Source organism: Cnephaeus nilssonii (genome assembly GCF_951640355.1).
Source record: "Cnephaeus nilssonii genome assembly, chromosome: 7".
Taxonomy (NCBI): domain Eukaryota; kingdom Metazoa; phylum Chordata; class Mammalia; order Chiroptera; family Vespertilionidae; genus Cnephaeus; species Cnephaeus nilssonii.
This window is the reverse complement of record NC_137078.1, coordinates 97854707-97871675: the sequence shown is the minus strand read 5'-3', so window position 1 is coordinate 97871675 and position 16969 is coordinate 97854707. Positions and strand designations below refer to the sequence as shown.

The window sequence follows — 16969 nt, the reverse complement described above, 5'->3', positions numbered from 1 at the left end:
CGTGAAAGTTTGCTGGTTCGATTCTGGGTCAGGGCCCATGCCCGGGTAGTGGGCTCCATCCCCCGCAGGGGGCGTGCAGGAGGCAGCCGATGGATGTCTCACTCTCACATAGGCGTTTCTCACTCTCCCCTTCTCTCTCTCTCTTAAAGAAAGAATGTTGGGGAAACACTCACATTCTTTCTTTCCCAGCGCTGTGTTAACCACTGTGCCAGGCACTGAGCCCGTCTGGGGCCCACAGGGAGCACGGCCTGGGCGGCACAGGAGGGGCTGGGCATGAACTGCGAAGGGCCCTTTCCCAGAGCGGCCGCCAGGGGGCGCGCGCGGCGCCGGGAGCTTCGCGCTTTGTCCCTCCGCGCGGCCCGTCGCCGGGCGCCGCGGCGGGAAAATCTGACTGCGCCGGCGTGTCGGCCTCTTGACGCACTCGCGCGCCGGCCTGGGTCCGCCGCTGTGATGGAGGAGGAGGAGGAGGGGGCCGAGGAGCCGCAGGGACTCTTTTATCGACAGGTACAGGGACACCGCGTCCTGGCTGGGCCGGGAGAGGACGGCGTGGAGTTTCTGGAGACGAGAGGCCCTCGGAGGCCTCGGCCCGGCCTCGCCTCGGGGTCCGCCTCCCAGGGGCACCGGGCTCGCCCCGGCCGGCTGCGGCGCGGGAGCCTGCGCGTGCGCCAGCGGGGCTGCCTCGGGGGCCGGGGCGGGGGTTGGGGGGCGGCCCAGGGGGTGGGGGGCGGCCCAGGGGGTGAGTGCCGGGACACGGTTCCCATGGTGACGCGGGGGGCGGACGCCGCCGGCGGAGTGCGGCGCGCCCCCGGGTGTGGCGGCGGGGCCTGGCCTCCGGGTGTGGCGCCTCAGGCTCCCTCCTCAGACCGGGGGGTGGGGAGGGGGGCTGGGAGCGCTGAAGGGAGTCGGGCCAAGGTCGAGCCCGAACGTGCTGGCCCCCGTGAGCGGCGCCCGCTCCCTCCCGCCGCGGAGGAGCCGGCCCCGGGGCTGGATGCGAACCCGCGCCGTCGGGGTGCGGAGGCCACCCTCCCGGGTGCGTTCGCGTCGCGGCCCCGCAACTCGAGGGCGGTGGTGACTTTGCCAAACTCAGTCTCCTTATTGGAGAGGCGGGGTGGTAGCGGGGGTTCAGCCCGGCCTTTCCTCGCCGGGGGGTGAGGATGAGGGGAGTCCTGGGAGCGGAACGGCGCCGGGAGAGGAGCAGCGAGGCCGGGGCGGTTCCCTGCGGGGTCACCGGACGGGGACCCGGGCCCGGCCCGCGCATGCGCGGTTCCCTCCTGTGAAGGGCCAGGTTGCATAAGCCGTTTCCCTGCCCCTTTCTTCCGAGGAGCCTTCAGAAAAGGCTGCAAAAGTCATGTTCCCAGCACCCGTGTACCCCTCACCTCCATCCGCCAGTTAACCTTTTGCTGTGTTTTTCTCCTTTTGTTTTGTTTTTTTTCTGAATTAAGAATTAATGGCAAATAGCTTGACACATTACCTTGACGTTTTAATACTTGAGCATGCATCTCCCAACCACAAGGGCGTTCTCTGACAGCATCTCAATTATTACGCTCAGGACGTTTAATATGGATAAGGTTCTGCGAGTGTTCCCCCCACGTCCCGCGTGGTTCAGGTTCAGGGTTCGGGCTCTGGAGGAGGCCGCACGCAAAGGAAAGAGACTAGAAAGTATTAATTTGGAAATATTGGGGGCCAGGCGGGAGCCCAGCTCTAGAGGAAGGACTCCGCTTTGTTCTGGCCTTACGATCCCTTTTGTTCAGGTTTTTGGGATACACCCATAGCCCGTAGGCAGGCAGTTCCAATGACAGCCCATCAGTAAGGATTTACATAAAACTAAAAGGTGGAAGTTGCTTCAGCTACCATTGTCTCAACTAGACAGTGGGTGCAAAGCTCTGACCTTTCAGGGCTCAAGGTCTCCAGCCTTCCCGGTTCCTTGTCCACACCTCTCTGCTAGTGAGGACAATGGGCGGCTTCCAACAGGTTCTATTGTATTATTAGATGATGTTCAGTCGTAGTCACACTTCCCCAGGTGTCCCAGAGCTGCGTGTTCCTTCATGCAGGCCCCAGGCAAGGACCATGCCTCAGTTCAGGAGTCTGCCTCTGGCCTTCCCTGGAGCCCTTCTCCAGCGTCTTTCTTGACCCCGATGGTCTGGAAGAGCCCGTTCTGGCGGAGGGGTAGTGGGAGTGAACGCTGGACACCAGGAGCTGCCTGTTAATTTCTGTGTTCTCAGCCCCTGGTACCCAGCCTGGCTGTCAGTAAACAAGTGCATACTGATGGAATGAGGAAGGCTGCCCAGATGGGCTGAGGAAATGGTTTTTATTAAGTAAAATTACCGGGGTGACGTTGGTTAATAAAATTATATAGGCTTCAAGTGTAGAATTCGATGATACTTTATATTGCGTTGTGTGCCCACCACCCAAAGTCAAAACTCCTGTCACCATATATTTGACCCCCTTTCCCACTCCCCCTCGTCCTCTGTGCAGGGGTGAGCAGGTTGAGGATCCTTCGTTCCAGCAGCCGTTCTGGCACAGAGAAGGGAACTGCGGGGCCCTGCCCGAGGCGCTGGGAGTGCAGTGATCTAGCCTCCAGCGTCTGTGGCATTGAAAGGGCTCAGCCCAGCCCGGGAGGAGGGTCCAGAAAATGCCTGGCGATCAGGAGGACCCCTGCCCGTTCTCTCACCCCTGACCCCACCCACATGTACTTTAAAAAGGTGACCTGGGAGGGCCTTTAGTCCTTCCAGGGTGATGGCCCCTTGGTCTCCTCGGTCCAAAGCCTCAGTTGACCTAGCCTTTGAAGTCTAACGCTAAGGAAGGTAGGCCTCACTTACCTGCCTGTCCCTTCTCCGGGTCCTGGACTTGTGTTCTATTTATTTATTTATTTTATTGATTGCAGAGAGGAAGGGAGAGAGAGATAGAAATATCAATGATGAGAGAGAATCATTGATCGGCTGCCTCCTGCACACCCCACACCAGGGATTAAGCCCGCAACCCGGGCATGTGCCCTTGACTGGGATCGAACTTGGGACTCTTCAGTCCACAGGCCAACAGTCTATCCACTGAGCCAAACCGGCTGGGGCTGGCTGCAGTTCCTCCTCATCTTGCCTCTGCTGTGAACACTTACTGTCGGGTTCAGCTGTCACCATGTCCTGCTTACTCTGTCTCCAGCACCGAGATGGAGTGGACACAGTTTGATGACAGGAGATGAGACCTTGGCCTAGCTTGTTTGGTTTTCTACTCCTCTGCCTGCGGGAGAGGGGTTTTCCAGTATCCAAAAGGTTTGCTTCGCTTTTGGTGGCTAAATGCACCTGTGCAGTGGGGCTGCCTGGAGTGCCCCCTCTCACCTTTGAGGGGCTTTGTTGTATCAGTTACTGTACTTACTGCAGAAATCGAGAGATTTCACTTTTTCTCCTGAAAGAAGACTGAGATAAGGGTAACTGAGGATCCTGCCGAGGTGGGCTCGCAGACCAACGCTCAAAGGAGGGTCACGTGCCCTCATGAATCTTTCCGGTGTTTTCCTGATCATTCATCCCTCGTTACATGCAGGCGTGGGGATGGGGTCCTTTTGCTTTTACTTGATTCACCCCCATCCGGGCAGGAAACCCGTCTGGTGTTTCCTTGTGTTCCCCAAGCACCCAGCATATGCCTCGGCTCAGTGGGAACCTGGCGCACGTTTGTGGATGAGTCGAGTCACGCAGATCCGTTGCAAGTGCCATCTGACTTCTCTCCCCGCTGACCTGCCATCGTGATTCCGTCTTTACTTGACCTAAATCATAGCCATTAACCAGGACGTAATGTTTCTACAAGTCGCACTCCAGGGCCCTCATTAATTTATGAGTCACTCCAAAAGCCACTGGGCCGTTATGGAACGTGCTGCAGGATTGGGCTGAGCAGGCCCGCTCCTGGTCTTAATTTTTTAAGATGGAAAAGGTCTTATTTGCAGCCTCCCCATGCGGTATTCTGGTTTTTGCTTCAGAGGCTGAAGGCAGCAGTCCACTACACCGTGGGCTGTCTTTGCGACGAGGTTGCCTCGGACAAGGAGGTGCAGCTCAGCAGACAGACCATCGCAGCGATTTCGGAGGTGACCTTCCGACAGTGCGGTACGAAGCCCTGGCCTTCTGCGTACGATAGAAGCCCCAGGGGTTGGTTTGCCTGGGAGAAGCATGTGGGTGGGTGCCGGGGTGTGTCACCACCCGAGGGCACATTATCCCTGACACTGTTCATGAAGCAGTTCTTTTCTAGGCTGTCAGATTAGATAGTTTATGGAAGAACTATTTTTTTCTATTACACTAACACTGGGGCATTAGCGCCTTTATTTTACTGTGTTTTAAACTGCCTGGAACATTAGACATTAAATTTTTTTTTAGACATAAAATTTTTTATTTCCTTTATAACATTTTTATATCGCCCATAGTTTATTTGACAGGTGAACTTGTGGCATTGGTATTTGCTTGACTTCACAGGAAATTAATGTCCTCCAAGCCCTAACTTGTAGCAAAATGTAAAGTTAAGGGATAGTTTCTAGGAATGAAGGGTGTAGCCACAATTACCAGAAAGCTTGTAATAAAGGGTCAAGGTGCCAGAAGGACAAGGAGGTCATAATGAGCCAAATGGCTAAAGGCCCCTGAGCAGTGGGGCTGCCTGGAGCGCCCCCTCTCACCTTTGAGAGGGTTTGTTGTATCAGTTACTGTACTTACTGCAGAAATCGAGAGCTTTCACTTTTTCTCCTGAAATAAGACTGAGATAAGGGTAGCTGAAGCGCATCTCTTTTTCTCTTTCAGAAAGTTTTGCCAAAGACCTTGAAATGTTTGCAAGGTGGGTACAGAGCTTGATTATCTGCTACTGTGTTTGTTTACATTCTATTGATACTCTCCATCTGGTGGTATATTTCAGGAGAGGTTTTTCTTTCTTTCTTTTTTTTTTTTTTTTTTTTTGCGGAGGCTCATCTCTAATCATGATTCCACAGGAATATAACATCTGCTTTAATCACGTCCATTCAGGCTTGATTTAGGCATTTTTTTGAAGTTTTCCAAGTATTTTTTGATCAGTTCTAGGTTGAAAAGGCATGGATGATGTCTCTAGGACTCTGAATGTGCGGGGCTTTTAAGATCATTTGTGTGATGCTAGGGCCTGGTCCCCGTGCCAGGCCGACGGCACTGTGCGCCCGGCGGTGATTGCTGGCAGCTGGCCGGATGGTGACAGCACACGTCCACAGCGGGCTCGCATTTGCCACGTTTGTTCCGAGTGAGCTGTACACTCCTTGAAAAGAGGGTGACTTGCTTTCAGCTGGTAAAGCTTTAGCTTTTACAGGTGATTTATGCTCATCTCTTCAATTAGTACCTCAAGTAATTGAAAACAATTGCAACGAATTGCTTTTATGAAGCAATTTGAATGACTAAGGCCTGAAAGGGCCAAAGCTTTCTAATTTGCTGCCACTTCTGATTTGGTGCCAGCCTCTCACACCCCATACTTTTCACCTTGCTCCTAGTAGCTCTTTGCTTCTCGGGTGAATATTTTGAATGAATTAAAGCATAGGTCCTCAGAGGGCAGGCTCTAAATCTTTCCTATTCCTGTATGTATGAGTCCTAAAAACTGCTTAGCATCTTCAACTTGGCCAAAAGGGACAAGATAATATTATGGGATACTGATAGCTCATATGGTTTATTCATTGTTAATTCAGGCGGTTGCCCCATATGTGTGGCCCATTATCCCCAACCCCTGTGTCTCCTGTGAAATACACTTATCACCATTACTTGCTATTTTCTCCCTTTTAAAAATTTTTTTAAATAAAACTTTTTTTATTTGAAAGAGAGACACGAAAGTCTAAATCAGCAGGCAGATTTGATTTGCACGTGAAGCTTTGTGACTAGAGAGCGGGTTTCTCCACTGCAGCACGCTGCCTTTGACAGCACATTTGCTGTGGTGCGGGACTGGCCGTGCACTGGAGGGTGTGCACTGGAGGGTGTGCACTGGAGGGTGTGCACTAGCGGCTCCAGCCGTTGCGCGCCACTCGTGTGCCCCCAGTTGTGACTTTTCCCCCATTTCTGTGTTAGCTGTGGGACAAAGCAATGAACATCTTTAGATGCTTCTGCAAAAGTATTAGAAATAAAAATGAAGTTAGAAATATTTAGTGTTGTAATCACTGAGCGTTCAGTTCCTCTGTTTTTATAATCACATTAAAAGGTTGATTTTCTTTGCCTGGGTCCTGGGGGCGTGTCACTCAGACTGTAAGCTCCACAAGGAAGGGCATCATCTTCTAAATAAAGGAGTCTGTGGAGCGGCTGTCGGCTGCTGCTTACGGGTGAGACCAGCCGAGGCTGCACTAACTGCAAGAAGCCACAGCTTCTGCCGTGTCCACGTGGGTCACGTGTGTCCACATGTGCACTTACTGCCCCCTAAGACTTCCTCCCAGCACCCCGAGTGGATGCAAGAGCAAATGTTCTTTGAAGACTCATCCTTTGTCTTAATTTTACATTGGTTTTCATAATATTCCTGTTTGCTCTCATATAAAAAAACCGTTTTAAAGTTCATCACTGAATAAAATTGATATTCCCAGAGGTCAGCTTTGTCTGTCCTGTGGCTTTGAGTTTCCCCCGTCACCCAGGCTCTACTTCTAGAACGATGGTTACTCTGAGAAGTCTGCAATATGTGCTGTTTAGGCTTCTCATAGTAATCAGAGTTCTACAAGTATTCAGTAATCTTTGTAGGCTGGCTGGGAACCTAACCATTGTTTATGTGAGAAAATACATTTAAATTCTAAATAGTCAATTCACCTATAAACTTTGGAAAAATCATCTCAATTTAAGTTATGAATTTCTCTTATTTAGCTTTGAAATCTCTAGTCACCTCGTATTGTTAATGTGTTAAAGATGAAATGTTTTGAAGAAGATACTCTGTAGTAAGTAAATTCTAGGAACATCTTATATACTAAAAGGCTAATATGCAAGTTGTCCCCTTGGGAGTTCGACCAACTGGGAGTTCAGCCACCTGCTATGATGTGCACTGACCACCAGGGGGTGGTGCTGAACGAAGGAAGGCCCAGTGGGCTGGCAGCCAGGGGAAGGAAGGCCCCGATTGGTCCTGATCACTGGCCAGGACTAGGGACCCTACCTGTGCACGCATTTTGTGCTCTGGGCCTCTAGTTTTGGTAAACTTTAAAACGTAAAAGTGTTATAGGAAAATGGCTTTGTTCTTTTCCCTAGAAATTTTTTGGAGTCAGAGGTTTGAATTAGGAGTCTCTGGTGTATCGTGGCCGCCATAGAATATACCCACTCCTCCATGGAGGAAAGTATCAAAACACCACAGGTGGCAGAGACAGATGAGCTGAGTGGTAGAGAGGACTTGGTTGTTCCCTAAACAATTCTTTGTGAAGAGATAAGCTAACCTTACTCTGTAACTAGTTGAGTGTGCTGCTTCCTTTTACTCATTCCTTTCACTGCACTTCATCCAGAATAAAATACTGACAGAGCAGCCTGATGGTGTGATTGAGGCTTGGGCCACACTGTGTCCATGGCACGTAACATCCTCCACCCAGGACATCAGTGGAGTGTGGAGTGGCTGCTGCTGTGTCACCTGGCTGACTTTCCCCTTCTCTATCATGGCCCTTGCAGGTGGCTCATTGGAAGTTATCTCCTGAAATGGACATTATCTCAGCACAGGCAGATATTGTCCATCATGATAAGATGACACGTAATATTTGCACATTTAGCAGGGTGGGAAGGAATAATTTGGCCAAGTTATGGAGTATAATTTCTGTGTGGCTTTATCTTAATTCAACAGATATTTAGTGTTGACTACTATGTGCTGGCCACTTAGGAGTACAAAGATTCCAATCTATTCCTGTGTACAAAGTTCCTGTTTACTTTTGAAGGAAGTTAGAAATGGTAAGAAAGGGTGTAGAGGTATAAATTATTGAATAGAGCTTATCTAATTACCTTAAATTTTTTTAAATTTATTGATTTTAGACAGAGTGAGAGAGAGGGAGAAAAAAGGGAGTGAGGGAAGGAAACATCTATTTGTTCCATTTGTTTATTCATTGGTTGCTTGTATGTGCCCTCATCCAGGATCGAACCCTGAACCTTGGCGTATCAGGATGATGCTCTAACCTACAGTTACCTGGTCAGGGCTCAAATTACCTTTCAAAGCAAAGATAAGGGGACTGGATTGAGAATTTGAATCCAAGTTATAAGCAAGAAACAGACTCCGATTTAAAGGATGTTCTTTGTTCTAACCAGGCTCTTGTCAAGGGAGCGCATTACCTCCTTGAAGGGAAATGGGATGTTAGGAGACATCTGCCCAAGCTTTTTGCTGTAAGTTAGTCCTTGGAGAAGAGCTTCAGGATCTTGATCTGAGTGAAGCCCTGCCTCACGGAAATTCTCTTGATTCTTCTGTTCACTAGTAACTTCTCTTAAGCAGAGGCGACCTTTGTATTGTGAGACTGCCGTTTCCTCTCCTCACTGGAGGTGTACAGTGACCTTGCTTTTTCTGTGGTGTTTGCTGTGACCATGGTGACCCAGCGTCCCCTTGGAAGGGTGATGCCTCGGGCTCCTTGCCATGCTTGTGTTCCTCAGGCACCGTGGCCCGCAGGGGAGGTGGGCACATGGGCTGTGCTTCCTCTTGGTCTCTATTTAATTGGCATCTTGGCTAGTCACTTCATTCATTTTGTGTCTCTGTTGCTTAATGACCTTAATCTGAAAAGATGGGCTACTTCGAGATCCTTGCGAGCCTGAAGTCTGACCATGAACTTTTGTGTTTCATCAAAACTTTAAATAACACCAAACATTTTGGTGAATTGTTTCTGCCCTTTCTACAGACATGCGAAAAGAAGCACAATTAACACGGAAGATGTGAAGCTCTTAGCCAGGAGGAGTAATTCACTGGTGAGAGATGAATTTCTTCCCTCACTCCCCTTTCCCATCAGAATACATTATTCCCAATTAATCACTTGCAGCCATGAAGTGATTCCCCAGGGCACCTTGCATTAAAAACGAGAGACGGTTGAACCGTTCAGACCTGCCTGTAATTTATAGTCTTCCTTTCATTAAGATGGATCTTGCCAAGCCAATTTGAAATTTTCTAATCAGCACTCTCTGGATTTCATAGTTTGCCTTTTTGTAATATCTCAAAACTTTGGTCCCATGTTTCATTCACAGCATGATGTCAGAGATGGGTCACAGGCTAGAGTGAATGGGGATAGTTTATGGTGCCCACAGTTTTCCGAGGGGCCAGGTATGGAAGGAGTATCTGGATAGCCAGGATGGGCAGGAAATTGTCTTTTCAAAGAAGTCCTGAAGTCATCTTGACCACGTCCTCGTTTTACAGGGGATGTGTGATCATCCCAGCCCAGTGGCTGTGCTGACGGCAGATCCAGGACACCCTATGAGGGTCCCTGACTTTAGTCTGATCCTAGCAGTTAAAATGCTTTCTGTTCCTCCCCATAATGTGAGCTCCACACGGGTAGGGATTTCTGCCTCTTTCTTCTCTGCTCCATCTGCTGTGCCAAAAATAAAGACTGGCACACAGTAGGTGCTCAATAAGTAGTCGTTGAATGAATTTCTGCAGCAATTGACTGTTTACAGGGTTTTTAAAAAATAAATATTTAACACACCATCTAAGCCTCACAACAACCCTATGAGGGTTAACAACACAAGTCATTAGCCCATTTTACAAGCCAGGCAACAAGTTGGTAATTTTCCACAGTTAAATATGAAGCTCTCTGGTTGACAGCTGAACCTTGACTTTCTAACCTGAATAGTGCTGTTTCTACTGGGCTCTTTTTGGCCTTTGCCCTTCTAACATTCTTTCTCCAAAGTTTAAGTCAAGGCTGAGGATGACATGATTCCCAGGTAAAGTAGGTAAGGTGCCGGGTGGTGCTGTGAACCAGTGGAAATGAATTCTGAGTCATAACTGCTACTTGGTCAGCTGCAGGGAGCAGTTTCTGTCTTTTGCAAAGGAATGGTCAGTGCAAGTCCTCTTAGAGTATAACTTGCTATTGCTTACTTGTTTATGTCAGAATACGGTTTTGATTTTGGACTCTTAATTTTTTTCATCTGACAGAAGCTTATTAATGAAGACATGCAGCTAAATTTGTGCATTTGACTAAATTCTCCCTAAAGGCACTTACCTTGTATCCCTAATAGGTGGTACATAGTAGTTGCTGAACAATTTTAGTTGGATAAATTTGGGGGAGGGGTTGACCAAATTTGTGTTTTGTATATTTGTGATTGGCATGCCTTCTGCAAGCTTCAAGTTTTAATTCATTGATTACTCAAGGAACTCCTTCCTGTTTGGTAGCATATGAGAGCAGCAGTAAGTTGACTTGTAGTTGATTCCAGCTACCAGTAAAAATTTGAAGCTCTGTCTAACTCTAAGGAATGTGACCCATGCTCTTCCACCCAAATTCTTTCGGTGGGAGTGGTGGGGAGACGGTGTAGATTTATCCCCCTAGACTTACAAAATGGCTTTGCAACCAGATAAAAATAAAATTTTTAAATTTTTTTTGTAGCTAAAATACATCACAGAGAAAAGTGAAGAGATCACTCGGTTTAACGTAGAACGAAAAACAAAGAAGAAAAAGAAATTAGAGGATGAAAACAAAGATTCATTGGAGCCAGCAGAGGCTGGAGGAGTGGGAAGTGAGAATTAAACTCTGTCACCGCTTGGACAAAGCAGCCCTTAGCAGGGAGAGCCACCGAAAACGCATATTGCCACAAAGGGAACTTTGAAGGGAGAAGAGATTAAAAAACAAAAACAAAAAAAGAGGCGAGGGGGCCTTTTGTGCTGTATTCTCCGTCAGTGACCGCAAACAGTACTTTAAAAGAGAATGGGAAACTCAAGCAAAATGCTCCCATCCCGTGTCTTACCGAAGCACATAAAAAAGGTTCGTATTTCAGAGGTGTATATTAGAAGTTATATCTATTGCAATTAATAAAATTGTGTTGGCAGTTAAATATGGTTGATTTTTCTCAAGCAAAAATCATAGTTATTTCTTAATTCTTTTACATAATTTTTTAGGCTGGCAATTCCTGAAAATGAATAAAGCTATATTTACATAGTTCTTTGGATTACCCATGTTTTAAACCCATGTCACTTGTGATCACAAAGTGAAAAGGTTTGGGAAATGGTTCCTTTTTACCTTTTAAATGTGATTTTTCTCCAGAAACACAGTTTTTGTGATTTTCCTTGGGATATTTTGTAATTAAACTGTGGTTCTGCTGGGAAGAAGTTTTGCTTGAGAGGAAAACCTGGCCTATGATTCCAAACACTCAGTGTGTTGTCCTCTGTCTTATTCGTGAGGTGATGCTTTCAGGAGCCCCCGTTCTGTCTTCTTTTGGGGGTTGCTTAGAGGCCCAGGCCGGCCTTTCCCCTACAGGGGCAGGAGGGTCAAGAGAAGGGACTGGCGTTTACAGAGCCCTTTCCGTGCGCCAGGCCTGCTCCGGGTGCTCCCGGTCGTACCTCACTGGATCTTCACAGCTTGTTCAGGGCGTATCTAGTTATTCCCGTTTTACTGATGAGCAAGCTGAAGCGTGGAGAGATTAACCATCTATTGACCAGTAGAGACTATGTACATTTGGGGTGCTGATTTGAGGGGGCAAGAGAAAAAAGGGCATGCATTTTGGACAGGATTTTTACCATCCATGCCCAAATATGATTAGCAAAAGACACCCCAAAGTCCGACAGTCAAAAAGAGATGCTAAGCTGTGATCGTAGTAAAGCATTGAATTCAAACTTTAGTTTCGGCTTCTGCAAATAACTAATCTCAGATGTTAATTGTAACATCTGTGTGTCACATCAGTGAAGGAAAAGGAAATCAAGAAGCCTTCCATCTTCACAGGACATTCCAGCCAGAGATCTGTATGTTAGTTTCATTTTCAGATAAACTCTCTTAAAACTCCTCATCAGGGAGAATCTAGAGACTAAATACGATGGACTTTCCAAAGGTTGACAAGCCTAGATTTGCACCCTGCTTTTGCCACTCTAGTAGCTGTCTGACTTTCTGAAACTTTGTGTTCTTAACAGTGACTAGGGTTAAAAATACCTCGCAGTGAGGTATGTGTGACAGAAGAGGACATGGGAAAGGCTGCACCGCCTCATACACAGTGATGTCCGGGAAGAGTTAACCGGGACAGGCCTGTTCCTCTACTGAACTGTGGAGTCCAGAAAGAGCCCTTAGGGTCATTTAGTCCATCTTCCCACCAGCTGGGAACCCCTCCTGCAGCATTCCTGGGGTGTGGCTCCCCAGGCTCTGCTGAACTCCAGGAACGAGAGCCCTCTCTTACTGGACACTAATTCCAAGTTCCTTCTGTTGATAGAGAAAACTCTCCCACCTCCTAACTTCTCTCTGGGTCCTGTTCGGCCCTTTAGAATGAGCAGCCTTTGTTTTTCCTGTTAATCAAGGTTCTCATTGTACCTCTTTTCAGAAACACGTTCTTGCATCAAACATTGGATGATCAGCGCCCGAAGGCAGACTTTGGGTGGTGAACGGTGGTCGCTTGGTGCTTGTGTGGTGCCTGGCATGGTAGGCACCCTGTGAAGGCTTGTGCCCTGGAGTCCAGGATGTGCTCGTGGGATGAGTTGGAGCCCTGGCTTAGGTTACTTGGCTCTACCCAGGGGTTTCCCGCGTTCATAGTGAGGAAAAGCCAGGAGGTGGCACAGAGGACATCCCAGCCTGCGCTTCTCAGCGGTGGCACCGTCCTCAGGAGGAGAGTGAGCCCAGGAGCCGGTCAAGTGCAGGTCATTCAGTAAAAAACGTTTTACACCTGACACACTCTTTGTGATGCACTCTAATTTCTGTTCATTCAAAAAAGTGCTAGTTTATGACCTGCTAGTGGGTGGTCAGTAGCAGTTTGAAAAACACTGGACTTGAGTCTGTCAGCATCACCCGGGTGCTCGGTAGAATTGTGGGACCTTTGCTCCTCCTCGCACAACATCAGAATCCGCATTGTAATCTGAACTTCATTTAGGCGGTTTGGGTTCACATCACAGTTTGAGAAGGCCTGGGCAGGAGGACAGCGTCTGGCCTGCTGGCTGGGGAACGATCACTGGGCTGTCCTTGCCTGCGATTTGGGAAACCAGGCGATGCTGCTCTAAGCGGCTCCCTGAGCCCTCATTGCTCCTGTTTCTTCTGCCCGTAGCAGAGTCAGCCCTTCTCTTCCAGGCAGAATCGCAGGCTGTCGGCTCCTCACCCAAGGCTAATGTATACTGTGGTGAATGACTTGGTTTTGTCCTCACGGCCTCCTGCTTGCTGTGGGCATGATTAGGAGGACGTGGAACTTCTTTAGAAGCAAGTGCACATGAATTGCAAAGCAAGAGCAAATCTGCTCTTAAACACGGCGGAGACCCGCGTCTTTAATGAAGGGTTAAGTCCCATTCAGAAGCGCCTCTGTGGGCACTGATTGCTCTGGCATATGCGTCACTGCTTGAGTGTGCGGGAGGAAGGGGTGCAGGCTTTACACAGGTATGTATACAAAAAGCCAGCTGCAGGTTGAGCTAAAAATACCCCCAGTCTCCAAAGAGACCCACGTCCACAAAACACCGGTTTCAGGGCTGCCAAGAAAGACGAGCAGCCGCAGAGCTGGAGAGGAGCGCCAGTCAGCCCGCAGAATGCCGCCGCCCCTCTGCCTGCTGCTGCTGCTGCTGCTGCTCTCCGCGGCCACCGCTGCCCTGCCTCCGGAGGGTGGCCTTGCCGGCCACGACAGCGACAGTGGGGTGAGTAGTCCCTGACTTGGCCACATGCTAGCCCGCTTTCCGGCTGTCTCGCTGCCTGGCCTGTTTGGCCATACCTGTGGACTCCCCAGCATCCGCACGGCCGAGTGTGTAGGACAGGCTGCGGGGCTGAGCTTCATAGTGTTCCCTGCTGCCCTGGGGTCCTGTGATGTCACACAGACCACAGAGTCTCGCTGACCACGGAGCCGAGGCAGTTGGGAAGTTCTGAAGCCCCGGTGGGCTTCCTCATGCTAGCGGTCTCCAGCTGCTGGTGTTTGAAGGCTCAGTGATTGGACCAGTCTGTTGTACTGCGAGCATGGCGCTCACTGCACTATTAAGTCACACACACACTCTAGAGTCTTAATTCATACACCCGGCACATGTTCTCACTGGCTCAGATGAATTGACATCGTTACGTTCTTCATTGTGAGAACTTGCAACTTCGTGGGGTGATTTATTTTTCTCTTTTTTCCATTTTGAAAAAGTTCCAAGGAGAGTACATAAAGTTGACCATTAAAAATGGATTTTTCTCTGAAATTACCAGATGAGTCTCAGACAAGTCATTTATCATCAGATTACTCCTGGAAGCTTTCTAAGGAGTTTGAAGGACCAGGATATAGCATCTCAATCTGGTCTGTCTTGAAGAGCAATTTGTGGACAGCCAGGAGGAAGGCCAGAGAGGGGAAACCTGCTCATCTAATTACCTGATCCACCTCGGGGCTTCTTAGCTGCCAGTCACTTATCGGGGAAAATGGCACATCTCCCGACCTCTTCGAGTTAAGGACCTCGGCAAAGATTATGGGCAAAATAAGCAGTCTTTTTCTTTCCATGATGGAAAATTCTCAACTTTTCCTTTTCTTTAGTTACAGCAATGCTGTTAAGGTGTTCTCTTAACTTTCTCACCCTTTAAATGGATATGTGATTTATTCTGGAGCAATCTTATTTTTTTGAAGGAAGGCAGGATGGCAGTATTTATCTTCAGTTACTGCTGAGCCAGATGGTTGATTTCCCTTTGTCCTCTGCTTCCTTTAAAAGCACATGCAGGAAGAGGCAGACATGAAGAAGGACAGCCTGTTGACTTTCCTTGCTTGGTGGTACGCGTGGACCTCCCAGGCCAGAGCAGCGCCCTTCATGGGAGGGGCGGCCAGGGCGGTGTCCAAGCGGCAGGAAGGCCCGCCCCCGCAGCAGGCCACGCGCCCAGATCAAGTACCCTGCAAGAACTTCTTCTGGAAGACCTTCTCCTCCTGCAAGTAAAACTCCACCCATTACTCGTGCAAGGAAGTGCAACGATGGATCCAAATAAAATGTATTAAGCAGCCGTGACCTTTCTTTATGCAGTTGTCTTCTTGTTTTTGTGTAATTTGAAAAGTATTTTTAAGTTAAACTCCAGTGGTGCCCAGTACTGAGTGTCTTGAGTAACCTGGAACCCAAAGTGAATACTTTTGATAGATTTTTGTGGGTTTTGCTGCATTGTACTCAGTGCAACCACAGGGCTTTCCCTCCGCCTTCATTATCTCTTCCTTTCTTTGATTTAAAATAGCTAAGGGCAAAAATTTAAGGGTTCAGAATAACATCTTATTTCAGATTCTATTTATATAAATTGTCTAATTTAAAAAATATTGCCCTCATGTTAAAAGCAAATTTTTAACACTGCTCAAAGAGCAAAATGGTTATTATTCATGATTTAGCAAAAATTTAGAAACAAATGTCATGATATTAAACAGACATTATGCTGACATGTTTATAAAAGTTACATTTGAACCTGCTGTTGCATACTTACTCGTTTTAATGAGTAAGTTAAACATTTGTTAGAATTCTTTTCATGGATGAGTGCTTCAGATTTTTCAAACCCAAAACAGCGAGCCGTGCTGCTGCCCGCCTGTGCAGCCTGCTTGCCTCCACTCCTAATCCAGGGACCTGCAGTCCCAGGGTCCAGACCTTGTTTGGAGACAGTGCGTCTGTATTGGTATGTATTATAATTGTTATATTGCCCCATTCCTCAACAGTTCCCGCAGAAGTGACGGTGAATGATTGTTCAAGGAGGGGGATTCCTTTTCTGGGATGTAACGCAGAGCAACGTTGAGCCCATGAGGACCAGGATTTTGGTCGGCTCAAGAGAAGTTAGAAGTAAACAAGTTGCTCAGTTTAAAAACCCTCATCAGATTTTTAATTCTTCCCGCACAGCACTGAAATCCTTGCTTGATTATACATATTTATAACTCTTGAGTCATAGATTCTAAAGAAAGCTTCCAGGGTGAGGTTTTTAGATGCTAAACTTGAACACTTAGAGATTCATCCCTGGAGTGAGGGCGAGTTTCTGAGGGTCAGGCCGGCAAAGGCTGGCTGGAGGACACTGATCTCCTTCTCTGACACCAGGGGGGCAGGCTCGTGGGGTCTGACTGCTGACCGTTCCGTTCTGTTTTCCGCAGAGCTGAGCTCATATTCATAATTACTCGCTGAGTAGAAGTATAATGTGATAGAAGAGCCTTAATGACATCCGCATTTCCAAACACAGCAGCTTTAGGAGACAGTAATTGGGTCAGCACACTGGTGACGATGTGTGCCCGAAAGACCAGCTAACCTTCAGAACTTTGTCTTGGAAGATTTTTCCAGAAGAAAAGCATGGCCATTGTTTTTCAGTTTCAATCGAGGTCATACATACACAGTCCTTAAGATTGGGATTTTAACTTTGAACTAAGTGATACCTGAAGGATAATGAGGCTAAACTAATGAGACTGCCAGGCAATCCATCAAGCCCAAGCCTACCTTAGTTCAGGGGGATTAATAAAATGTGCACTGGCACCCACTGCATGTTAGACTAGATTAATATGCTCATGACTAATAAAGTCGGGTAAAATGGGTAATTAGGGTAATTTCCTACCATCAGGTTTCTGGCAGACTTTTCTTACAGTCTACCTTTCTGTATGTAGTTGAGGGTAGTCAGAGGTGTAGATGTGGGACGTCAGCGCCTGGACAACTTCTCATTCATTCTCTTGCCTTTATTTCCCGCATTCATCACAGAATAGATCCCTGACGGCTGAGGGAGAATTGTGACAGAAGCACTTGACAGAAATCCCTTCCCACTATTCACATTTCAGGGCTGACAGCAGATCTTCCCAGGCTTCCGAAACTCAAGCCAGTAAGCTCATGGGAGACACTTAGCTTGATTTAACAGCACCTGCTGACGGGATAACCCACATCTTAACCGTAGTAGCTTCTTCAGTGGAGAGACGGATTCCTTGTTGAACAAATCAGAAGAGGAAAAGTCATGCAGGCG

General features: G+C 48.1%; 2 protein-coding genes across 2 annotated transcripts; both read left to right on the top strand.

Annotated features, from left to right (window-relative positions):
* The first annotated feature begins 365 nt into the window (after window positions 1-365).
* Window positions 366-12399, top strand: CENPS (centromere protein S). Its single transcript, XM_079778003.1, has 5 exons — window positions 366-504; window positions 3965-4088; window positions 4770-4803; window positions 8801-8867; window positions 10493-12399. The coding sequence occupies exons 1-5, from the start codon at window positions 451-453 to the stop codon at window positions 10631-10633; spliced, it is 420 nt and encodes a 139-aa protein (XP_079634129.1). The 5' UTR covers window positions 366-450; the 3' UTR covers window positions 10634-12399.
* On the top strand, window positions 10747-16803 carry LOC307103582 (cortistatin-like). Its single transcript, XM_079778004.1, has 3 exons — window positions 10747-10867; window positions 13532-13695; window positions 14728-16803. The coding sequence occupies exons 2-3, from the start codon at window positions 13591-13593 to the stop codon at window positions 14944-14946; spliced, it is 324 nt and encodes a 107-aa protein (XP_079634130.1). The 5' UTR covers window positions 10747-10867; window positions 13532-13590; the 3' UTR covers window positions 14947-16803.
* Window positions 16804-16969: the final 166 nt, after the last annotated feature.